This window comes from Otolemur garnettii, unplaced genomic scaffold, assembly GCF_000181295.1.
Source record: "Otolemur garnettii isolate 467f Iridium unplaced genomic scaffold, OtoGar3 scaffold00020, whole genome shotgun sequence".
Lineage (NCBI taxonomy): Eukaryota > Metazoa > Chordata > Mammalia > Primates > Galagidae > Otolemur > Otolemur garnettii.
Window position 1 is genome coordinate 25,335,891 of NW_003852415.1, and position 11,990 is coordinate 25,347,880.

General features: G+C 54.6%; 1 protein-coding gene across 1 annotated transcript in view; it reads right to left on the reverse strand.

Moving 5' to 3' along the window:
* The window catches only part of CCDC85C (coiled-coil domain containing 85C), an 83,901-nt gene that overhangs the window by 5,683 nt on the left and 66,228 nt on the right, over positions 1-11,990 (reverse strand). The window contains exon 3 of the mRNA XM_003787033.3: positions 3,910-4,017. Coding sequence (XP_003787081.1) covers positions 3,910-4,017 — 108 coding nt within the window. The remainder of the gene's footprint in view (positions 1-3,909; positions 4,018-11,990) is intronic.

Consider the following 11,990-nt stretch of genomic DNA (forward strand, 5'->3'; position numbering starts at 1 on the left):
CAAACTCAGCTCAAACTGAAAAGTTCCTCCCTTCCCACTCCAGCACTACCCGGGGCTGAGAACCCCCTACTGGCCCGTCCCAAACACCTGGGGGATGAATTGGCACCAAGTGCCCAGCTCCCACCTGAGGTTTGGGGTGGGGACCCACCCTCTGGCAGAAGCTGAGAGTCTGCGCAGGGCAATGGGCTCAGCCCCACCCCAGCTTCCCTCTTGCAGGGTCCAGGTGACCCTGGGGCAAGGTGCAAGCCAGACTGGACTCAGGCTGCAATAGAAATCCAGGGGGACCAACAGGAACCAGGAAATGATTAAGTCATTGGAAGTGGGCTTGAGAGGAAACTGCAAGTGCCCGAGACCAGGCAGAAAACACCGAGAGGCACCACAGAGATAAGTGAGTGGGGTCCAGGACACCTAGTAGCTCCCACACTGACAACCTTGGGCTAACCTTGGAACTGAATCTACTTCTTCCTCAGCAAATGGGCCCTGGTGACCTGGTAGATACAGAGAACCGGGATGGAACCCTGCCAGGCAAAGACACATACCGCTGTGCTACCACACACTGCCCAAGCTGGGCTATTCAGCACCCCACCCCACCCCCGCCAGAGCCTAGAACCTTCCCGAACCTGGCAGCAAATGTTCTGCATTCTCACCATGTGCCAAGGCCTGGATCTGCTCCTAGGGCCTCGTGGGCTGACCAGCTCATGGGGGCACACAGAGGCTAAGCCCCAGGTACCACACACAGATTCCCTAGCCTCCCTGAGATTAAGGGGGCACCAGACTTCTGCCATATCTGGAGGCCCCACAGCCGTGGGATCCAGTTTCAGGGGCCCAAGTCAAGTCTGTCATGCAGGGAATGTTTCCTGGGCAGCATCATGAGGCGCCCAAACTGTGACAGGAAGCTGTGCTCCCCTCATCCGCCAGCAGGGGGCGCCAGCCACACGTGCAAGGCCCTTGGAGGCCCCTGGTGCCTGGTCCTGGAATCTTCCTGGAGTGTGTGCACTCCTCCTGGCACTACTACCCTAACCATGTGTCAGCTGGTGTCTGGTACCCCTGGCCTCATACCCCTACCTGTACGGCCCCTGACTGCTGGACTATGTTGTTGAAGCACAGGCAGGAGGGAGGCAGGAGCAGCAGGATGGGCTGTGCCCCCAGCCCTTTCCTGGCCACCTCACTGGGCCTCAGTGGTGCCAGTGAGGGCGGCCTGGGTCCTATAAATGACACCATCAACTGCACACCTCAAGGGCGTTCCCCTGAAACAGCTGCACTGGAACTCTGTGTCCTCTTCTCCCCCCGGACCACACACTGGAAGAGCCCAGTGGTGCTTCCTGCTCACTGAGCGCCCACTTTGGAACCTGCCCACTGAGTGTTTGCAATGGCCCTCTGTGCAGATGCTATCATCTTTTCACAGGCCCATTTTACAGATGAGGAGAGTGGTGAAGCTAACAGAATGGTTGCCCCAAACCAATAGCTTGTAAAAAAATGGATTTGGGCCTCAAACCCAAGTCTGTGGAACTCCAGAGCTGGTGCCAAAAGTGGGGAGACCGGTATATACCCAAGAGAACTGAAAACAAACCAAACAACCATAAAAGAGACATCTACAAGTATTCATAGCCACACTATCAACCACAGCCAAAAAATGGGAACAACCCAAACACCCATCAATAGATAAATTGGTGAACAATGTGGTCAATCCACACAGAGGAATGTTATTCAGCCATAAAAAGCAGTGGAGACGGATGCAGGCTAGACGTTATGAACCTTGAAAACGTGATAGAACCCAGACACAAAAGGCCACATATGGTATGATTCCATTTATACAAATTGTCCAGAATAGCAAATCCATGGAGACAGAAAGTAGACTGGTGGCTGCTGGTAGCTGAGAGGAGGGGGGAGAGGGGTGACTGCTGATGGGTACAGGGTTTCTTTGGGGAGAGGGAGTGACGAAAATGTGCTGTTGTGATGATTGCACAACTCTGTGAACTTACTTTTTGTGCCACTGAATTGTGAGCTCAACTGACTCAAATAAAGTTGGCAAGAACAGCTTCCCCCAAGGGGCCTGTCAATTACCAGAAGCCTGGACCCTCCTATAGATGGTTAATAAGTGTAAACCTTTCACCCTGCTAGGGGCCAGCCTGGGCTCCTGATCTGGCAGCCAAGAGCTAGTAGGGGGGAACAGCCAGCTGGGGAGGGGAGGGTGCCCATGTACAGAGCTACCTGATGTACCTCTGTGCCCCACCACCCACAGGCAGCCTTAAAGGAGCTTTGCCCAAGTGTGTTAGGGTCTCAGTCTCCCTGTGGGACCAAGCACCCTGTGAATACTCCACTAGGCCTGGCCCCAGACTCTCCACTACAGCAACCTCTGTGGCTGCCCCACCCACCCCAGAGGCCTCCCACCAGCCACCCTAGCCCCTGCTCTCCTACCCCTCGGCTCACAACCCTGCCCCCAGACTCATGGAACACAGAGCATATAGCCCTGTGATCTACCCCATCCCACATGCCCCACGGCCTTGCTTCTTCCCTTTCTAAGGTGGGTGACAGTTCCTCCTGGGTAGTGCAGGCTAGAAGAAATGAGGTAAAGCACATGAGGTCCCCCAGAAAATGTAGGAGGAGGGACAGTCCTCTCAGTACTGGGAGGCCCTTGCTGCTCACACCCAGCAAGGCCTAGGAGCCAGATGGCTTTGCACAGCACTATTCAGCCTGCAGACCGCTTAGAGGGTTTCAGGACACAGCACTCAAAACCTGCCAGCTGTCGTCATTCCCCTCTACAGGTTGGATGAGGAGGAATGTATGAAGGGCAGAGAAAATGCAGGCTGAGGAACCACCCCCTGTGGGGTCATCACTTGGCTTTTCAGAGCCCTTTAGCAAGGAGCAGTCAGAATCTCATTCAACAGGGTTCCTGACAAAATTTGGATTATTTGCCATCAGTGGGCTTTGCTGACTATACAGAGAAGACAGTGACACTCCTGGAGAGGGCAAAGGGCCAGCACCAAGGCCCAGCCAGGTTCTTCAGAGAGGCCTGAGGGCATCCTTGCTAGCCAGGAAGAGGGCAGGAAGGGCTGCAGCACAAATACACCCAGCCCTGCAGACGCCACCACAAGAACAAGCAGTGCAGACTCAGTGTCTGCTGAGCACAATGCCAGGCTCTCCACGGGGCTGCTCACATGGACCCCACAATGAGGCAAGCACCCTTGCTGTCCCCACAGAACAAGCCAAGCTAGCCTGAGGCCTCTCTGCAAGGAGAGCAGGTGGACCTGGCCTCCTACATCTGCTCCTGCCTCTCATCTGTCCTCATATAGGGATGCCAGCACATCTACCCATCAGCAGCAGCTCTAAGCTAGGCATCCACTTCCTCAGAGCTGGCGCCAGGCCACCCCTCCTGCTCCCTCCAGGGCAGGTCAGAGCCCCAGTAAGGACACAGAAGACAGCCCTGGAGAGTCTGCTTAGTCACGTCAGTACATACATAATCTACAAAGCTATACCCCAAGATCCAGGGCTAGCCAGGCATCCTGTCTCTATTATGCCCAAGGAGTGACACTGGCTAAAGAATTACCTACAGGGACAGTGGCTGGGCCTGGGTTGCCTCACATGTGGCCTCTGGGCACTGCCCCATGCTTTCAGCAGCATCCCCCCAACTTGGGGCTTCCCCTCTAAACACCACACTAGGCCCTCATTGAGGCTCCAAAGGTTGGGAGTCCAGTGCTCCTTCCTGGGAAGGTAGGAAAGGAAGATGGCAGGGGACAAGGTAGGCCACCATGGCCAAGCCCTGGCCCTGACCTGTGCCCTTGGCAGCCCGGAACACAGAGCTGAGCTGAGACAAGGACCTCAAACACTCAAGCCCAGGTGACCCACTCACCTGAGCCTCTCCCCTCTCATCTGAGAAAATCTGGGGTTCTTTGGTGGGAGGGCACTTACATTCTGCAGCGAGTCCTGGTAGGAAGGTGGCAGGGACGCAAGCTGGGACTCCGAGTGGTATGGGGAGAAGCCTTTCCGCAGCGTCCGGAACTCCCCAGAGCCAGCCTGCTGCAGGGGACAGAGAGGGAGGGGGTGGTTAGACTGAGGGGCCTGGCTGAGAAAGCAAAGCTATCCCCAGGGCCTCATAGCACTGGCCCCAGGGTCCTGGCTGTGGCTCCTCCCAGCAGCCCAACCAGCTCAATCTCCCTTCCCCTCCCCAGGTTATCTGTCTTCACAGCTAAGACGGATAATTCTTCCCTCTCTACCCACTCAAGTGCCAGCCCCAATGTTGGCTTTATATAAAGCCAGGCAATTGTTGAGTAATTGAATAAACAAGGGAATTTATGAAGGAGAGAAAATGAATGTGTGAGTGGCTTTCCCACTCTTCCTGCCTGGCTCCTCATACCAGTATCCTTCCTGAGTATACTTAGGTCCCCACTCAGGCTGGCCCCTCACCAAGGCCTGGGCCCGCCAGACCCTGGAGGAATGTCCACAAGTGTGGCCTCCCCACTCTGAGGCTCTGGGGCTCCCTGCAGGAGGAAGCTCAGCACAGCTCACTCAGGCTACTTCCACCAGCAGACAGGGAGCTTCCCAAAGCAGGCCCTGGCCATTGACTCTCTGGATCCACAAGAACCCATAGGATCAGGAGCCATAAGGGATGCCCAGTATCCCAGTGTATAGCAAGCAGGCTAGGTCCTGCCTTAGGTCCTTCACCTCAGAAGCTGGGTGGGGACCAGGAGCCCAACAATCTTATCAACAGGTCCCAGCAGAACCCCTCCTGGGTGGACACTGCCCAATCCAACACGCCCACTGACCTCCCTCCTTCTTCCAGCCCAATGGAAAACACAGCCCTCCTTTCTGCATCACTAAGGCGGAGACAGTTTCTGGCCCAAACATCCTTTTCTGCATCAAAGGGAAGGAGAGTAAGCCCTAGGGCAGATATAATGCAGCAGAATGGCCCATAAGCCCGAGAGCAGATATAATGCAGCAGAATGTCCCATCAATCAGCACGCAGTTGAGTTACCCAAACTGTGGGAGCAGGGAGGCCTGGCAGGGGCAGGAGCAGGGCAGCAGAGGATGGGCAGCAGCCTCATCTGGGGGTCCCTCCTCCCGCTCATTAGCCCCAGTCTCTCATGGGGGCCACCAGGTATCTTGCTCTCCCACCCTAATCAGGCCCTGGGGCAGCCCCCACCTCACCCTATCCCATCCCACTAGCTGTGAGGTTTCAATGGCTTGGCTGCGGGGGGCACATGGTGTCCTGCAGGTGGTGGAGAGTAGAGTAAACGCTCACTTAACGAGGCTCCATGGAGGCAGACAGAGAAAACGGTCCCCAGGTTCAAAACCCTGGAGAGCCGAGCCCAAAGGGACACAGAGAGGGTCAGCTGGTCTGTACTTGCTCAAAGGCCACAGTAGGCACCAGGAGGCTGAGGGCATCAGGGAGGACATGGATGTGATCCAAGGTCGGGGGAGTGAGGGGGCACAGAGAGGTATGAGGGAGAGAGAAATGGGGACCCACCCTGCTTACAGCAGCTCCCAAAGTGGGGGGCTTCAGATGATCCAACCAGCATCATCCACAAAGAGGTCTCCCCAGGGAGGCTGTGGGCACAGCCCTTTACCACAAAAAGGTCTTCCATGCCCTTATCACTCCCAGCCCGCCCCTGGCTTGACTCCAGTGTGTTATTCCTCCCTGACCCAGCCAGGGGTCTGATAAAGTGAAGCCCCACCCCCACCACTAGGTACCCAAAAGAAAAAGAGGCCATAGGCCTGCCCCACCCTGGCCCAGCATTCTCTTGGCCCCACCACACTGGTAACTCCCACCTGAGCCACCTATGCCCACCTGGAGCACCTCCCTGAGGGTGCACCCCAGCCCTACCCAAGGCAAAAGTCCCACACCAAATGATTTTCCTGGCCATGTCTCTGCAATAGACCAACTATAAAATTGTCTCCAACTAACCCTGACCCAGGTGGGAGAGTGTGACAAGACCCTTCCTTCATCCTCTGATGTTATTCTGTAGGAACCCTCAGCAGTGTCTCAGCAAGGCTGGTGAGATAAAGTAAGAAGACTGGGTGTGAGGTGCCCAGGAGCATGTATCCGCATGCCGCACACACACACAGACATCTACTTGGCCACACAGCCCTTCCTGTCCCTATCCCCATACCCCTAGACTCTGTTCAGGCTTCAGCTGCTCTTCCTCTACCGCCTCTCTGGCCCTCCATCAAATGCGCTCCCAGGGAGCCCATGTGCTGTTACCAAACACACAGGTTTGCAGTGCTGTCTCCTCCCCTCCCCCACAGACAATTTCCTTGGGAGGAGGTGTGTGTACATGGGGTTGGGGGACGTTTTAATTAGCAGCGTGCAATTCCCACCCCTTCCTTCAGTGAGCATCTATAAATATTTGCATGTCCATAGAAGTTTATTAGTAAACCACAAAGCCAGGCAGGGAAAAGGCACACTCTCTCATTAAGGAGCAATGTGACTAATGACGCATCAAATGAGTAACCATGATTGCACTTAAATCCAAATTAAAAATCCTGCTATTTGCCATGCTGGCCCCTTTGCAGAATGAGATCCCCAGGTTTCCACCACTGAGGGGAAGCCCAAGATGAAACCACCAACTGGGTTTGGTCTGCACATCTAGGCAAGCTTGTGGCTGGGGAATATGCCCATCTTTCAAAGAGGTACACTGCTGCTCCCTAGAAGCCAACACATGCCCAAGGTCTCCCTACGGGAGATCCCTCAGGACCCAGGAAGACGGGATCTTGCACACAGAGCCAGCTATGTGCCTGCTCAGAGTTGAAACAAGATTTCCCAGTTCCTTAATACTATGGGTCCCAGCTCAGCAGATACTCAGGTGGCCCCTTCTACCCTATCCAGATAGGTATGGTGGCCCAGTCCCCATCACCAGCTTGTGGGGCTTGTGAAGGGCAGCACAAAAGTCCTTTCTGGGCTAGGAGGGAAGAAGGCAGTTGGGCTCTCCCTGCTCCACTGAGGCCCCAGAGTTCAGGACACCCCAGGGCTCAGTCCACAGCCTTCATGGAAACATTGCCCCATTCAGGGACAGCACAGACTCACTGTGTGAGCTCTCATACTTCCTGAGCCTCTCTGGGCCTCTATGATGCTGTCGAAGGCACCTCTACAGCAGGGGCACCCAGTCTGCAGCGTTCCCACCTTCCCACAGCTGCAGGGACCCATTTGGGCCATCCTGGGATAGACCCTAGAAGCACTGTCAGAGGGGTATACTGAACAGAAGGGTGGGACATGGAGATAAAAGGCGATGTCCACACATAGCTCCTTGTTCTAGATGGGTAGGGGACAGCAGCAGTGGGTAGGAAGCTTTGGACTCTGCTCAAGGCAGCTACTCACACCCCTCCCTCCTACTCCCAAAGGGCATTTGGGCCCCCAGATGTGCCATTTACTGCAGCAGTTATATCTTCAAGACACACACACAGAGAGAGCATTTGCTGTACACAGGCACAGAATATGACAGATGAAGCAAGGGCTGTGGGGTAGGGGTAGAGGGCACGCACTGACAGGGGCACTGTGTCCCCATCTGGAAGCCTGCCCACAGGTAAGAACTCAAATCACTAGAACCCCAGCTGGTATGTTCAGAGTGACCAGATGCATGAGCTCCCTCTGAGGGAACCATCCCAAGTGACTCCAGACTTGTCCCTCAGCCCTTGAAGTAGGATGGACAGGCATCTCACAGAGCACAGGCACCCTCCCTCTGGGGTCTCTGGAGCATCTGACAGGTGCACAAGGGCACTCAGCACTGTGTGGCATGGCGCAGTGCAGCTCGGGGGGGAGGGCCAGGTGTGGCCAGCATCCAGAACCACAGATGATGGACAGCACCACAGCCACATCCTTACCACCCTGTAAACTCGGTCATGCCAATGACCCTGTCTGACTTGAAGAAGTCAGTCCCAGGAACAGGCTCCTTCCTACTTCAGGCCTGTGGAGGATTTAAGGGATCCCTTACGAAGGGCTGGTTTTACTGCAGATGGAGAGGTTCAGTGCGCTGTCTGCAGGGAAGAACCTACTTCTATCACCAGAAGGGTGGAAACTTGGTAGGAAAATATCAGAAGGAACAAAGACCCAGCGCAGCTATGTAGGCACTGACACCAGCTCTGCTGTGCCAAGATGGTCTTCCACTCTGTCACTCCAAAGCCAGAGTAGCACCGGGCTATAAAGAGCTCAGTTCACATTTCTGCCAATCCCACACCCCACAGAAGAGCTGACCTCCCAGGGCCTGGTAAGGCAGCAAGTGAGATACACAGTTGAGACCAAAGCCCAGTGACCACCTTCCCCCCAAAGCCTGGTGACCCCTTTTTCTCCCTGTCCCTTCACCCCCTGAGAGAAAGCAATGTGGGAGGTCCCAGGGCTGGTCAGTGAAGCATAATTAATGGTCCAGGGGCTGAATAGTAAACCTAAGGCCTTCATAAACTGAAAAGCTTTGATCTCTATCCCAGAAATGCTAGAAAATGGCTCACCTCCCACTGGTAGGGCTGGGGTCCCACTTGGACCCAGAGGCTAGACTGCGTGCCCTCAGGAGAATTCTCCCACCAGGAAACCCAGTAGCTCCAAAGCAGCCGAGGCCACAAACCTGCCTGGGCTCTACTATCCTGACACCACAGGGCACTCCAGGCAGGAACCTCATCAGAGCTGGTTCTCCTTAGGCAAGTAGGGGCTTTGATTCTATATGCCAGTCAGTCACGACTGTGGGCCACTGGAGAAGGGGTGTAACCACAGCAGGCACTTCGTAATGACCTTGCTGGTGTATGGTCCAAGCAACTGGACAGGTATGGTTCACAGCTCAGCCCCTAGCCCAGGGCTGGCACACAGTTATGTTGCTATAGGTTACTGGCTCTCAAAGGGGGGGGTGCATCCCACCCTGGCAATGTCCACAGACCGTTCTCATTTTTACAACTGGGGTGATGGGTTCTGGCACCTAGTGAGTAAGATCCAGGGAGGCTGTCCCAACACCCAAAAGTGCAGGGAATAGTCCCCACAACCAAGAATTACCTGGCCACATGCTATAGTGCTAAGGCTAGAAATCCTGGGCCAGGCAGGGCAGGGTTGGGGGAGACCTCTGGGAGTGTACTACACCAGGGCAGGTACTCAAGGTAGGCAGTCTCAGGCCTTGGGAAGGGGACAGAGATGAAGCCATCCAAAGGCCTGAGGGCTAGCAGAAGAATGGCCACTGCCTGAGGGCCTAGCTTCCTCGGTCTCAGGGCAGAGCTGGCCCAACTGCTCCTCAGCCACAGGCCCTGTCCTGCAGGGGTCTGACCACAGGAGTCTCACCCATAGTAGCCCATGCCAGCCCTCACGATGGTGGAATGCATGCAGAACACCACTCCAGTTCCCAGCTGCTCAAGGACCTGCCCATTTTCCATGGGTAGCCACAGCTGGGCAAGTCCTGGCCTCACCCCCACCACTAACTAGCATGGTCTTGGCAAGTCTCTCCTCCTGTCACAAACTGCAGCTTCTCACTGCAAAGTAGGGGTGACTATTGGACCTGCCAGCCACCTGAGTCAAAGGGTCCCATTCCAGGTGGGAGAAAAAGGGTTTGCCATGGGGTGCCTGTGGGTGATGGTCCCTGCATGACTCTCTGGCTGTCATACAACAAAGCTGGAAATTAATGGCAGCTCAGAGAGAGGACAGATCCCAAAGAATCGAAAGGTGGGAACAGTATACCCTGAGAAGGAAGTGCTCCCAGAAAAGGACACGAAGGTGCTGGAGAGGGGACACAGAGCACACAGCACCACACAGCACCACTGCAAACAGGTCTCCCATGGGGCAACGCTACCTGGAGCCAGCTTCTCGGGTGGCCATAGGGACGGGGCAGCTGGAAGAAAGGAGAACAGCGTCACCAGCAAATGCCAACCACACCCATTGCCTCTACCCAAGCCCTTCCCTGGACACCAATTAGCCCAAAGCCTCCAGGACGTCAGCTGGTTCAGAGTGACGTTCCTACTCCAAAGGCTGTGGCAGGGAGCTGCCAAGGCGAGTCCCATGAGCTCATGTCTTTAGAAACTGCAGATTCAAAGACTAATGGAGCATCTGCTACATGTTGGGCCCTGGGGCACTGGGCTCTGGGGCCAAAGTTCATGCCAAATTTTAGCTGTCCCAAGTTCCCCGCCACCCTCCCAGGGAAAAGCAGCCTTTCTGAGTGGTCCTGGAGTGAGATGCACCAGCCTAGAGTACCCACGATCACAGCCAGCTCTGAGAGGCCGGTGGGGACATAGCTCCCATCTGGCCTCCTCTGGGTGAAGGTAACTTGCAAGGTCCCTCACAAGAGCCACCCGGTAGTTACCAACCAAACTGACTTTCTTTTGTTTCCCCCTTTAATTGTTAAGAGAATTCATCTGTAGGCCTTACTTAAGAACAAAGAGGCTGCCACTTTAGCAGGGGGTACAGAGACTCCTTTCCAATTTGCATGTGGACCAGGCAATAGAGGTGGACCATGTAGTTGATGTGTATGACTAATATTATTTACCCACAGCTGGCACTGCTGGCCCCCACTCCCCAGGCAATATAATGCCCTAAATCCCATTTCTGTACCACCCAGGACCATATGGCCTCTGACTGATGGGCTAACTCTAGGACCTGGTCACCTGCTCCCTCCAAGGGTCTTCAGCAGCCCTCTGAAGGGTTCTAGTGAAGTGAATGAGGGACAGGCCCATGGAGGTACTAGGGGGTGCAGATGTGCAAAATACAAATCCCACCTTGCCTGGGTAAATCAGCATCTCACACCCACTTTCTGGGCCTGTTCACTTGCATTTAAGTTGGGGTCAGGCAGAGACTCACAGAGGCTACTGGATGGTCCACAAGGCAAAGAGCTTGCCCTGGGCTTCCCAGGTGGTAAATGGCACTAGTGAGCCTCGAACTAGGCCCTCTAGCTCCAATGTCCTGGGCATGGCCTCTTGGCCTAGCTGACTTTCACAAGATCTGGCTTGCAGTGGACACTCATTGAACCTCTGGTGTCAGGGCATGGAGGTGGGATCCTCAATCTCTAGTCCTGCCCACAGTGCTAGACTGATCATCTGCTCAGAGGCTGGAAAGCAGCAGTTTCCTCTCTGGCCAAGGGAGGGGCTGGACCAACACTAAGATTATGCTAAGGAAGCACTTAAAATCTTCCAGAGGCCCAAGCAGAGGGCACAGGGACAGGCAGCCAATCCCAGACTCCATACAGGCAGAACAAGGGGAACACAGAGCCTGTTAGCAAGTCAACAAGTCACAGAAGGTGCAGTTGAGAACTGCCCACAGAGAACACTGCAAGGGCAGCCTTCTAGAGGTACATGGAGTAAGGATAGCCCTATGCTCCTGGGGGACACAGGAAACAACTGAGACATTGGCAATGGGCTGAGACGGTGCAGATCATTCCTTGCTCCCTCAGTCCAGATGGATTCAAAACTTAGACAAAGGACAATCAGGATGGGCCCGGCCCAAGCTGCCAGCCAAAGGGACACTGTCAGCCACCCTTGGCAAAATCCCAGGCTACTAGGACCAGGAAAACGTGGGTAGGACAGATACCACCTGAGAACGTTCCCAGGTGCCACATCATGTGTTGGGTTTCACCATCAGCTCTGTTTTACAGGAGCTGGCGCCAACTGATAAAGGGTTTTGCCTAAAGTCACACAGCATGTAAGAGCCAGGGCAGAGAATATTTGAGCCTATATTCCTGCAGGGCTCAAGCCCACCTTCTTACACCATCAGGACAAACAATACCACTATTGTGGGTTGAATCATATCCCCCCCCTCCAAAATTCATAAGTTAAAGCCCTAACCACCAAGACTTCAGAATGCGACCTACTTGCAGGCAGATTACCTTTGAAAAAGTAATCAGGTTAAAAGGAGGGCTTTAGGGTAGGCCCTATTCCAATGATTGGTGTCCTCCTAAAAAGCAGAAATGGGATGCAGTCACACAGAGGGAAGATGATGTGAAGACACAGGGAGAAGGCCACTATCTACAAGCTTCAGAGATAGGCCCCCACAGAAGCCAACCCTGCTGATACCTTAATCATAGATTTTTTTTTTTTTTTGA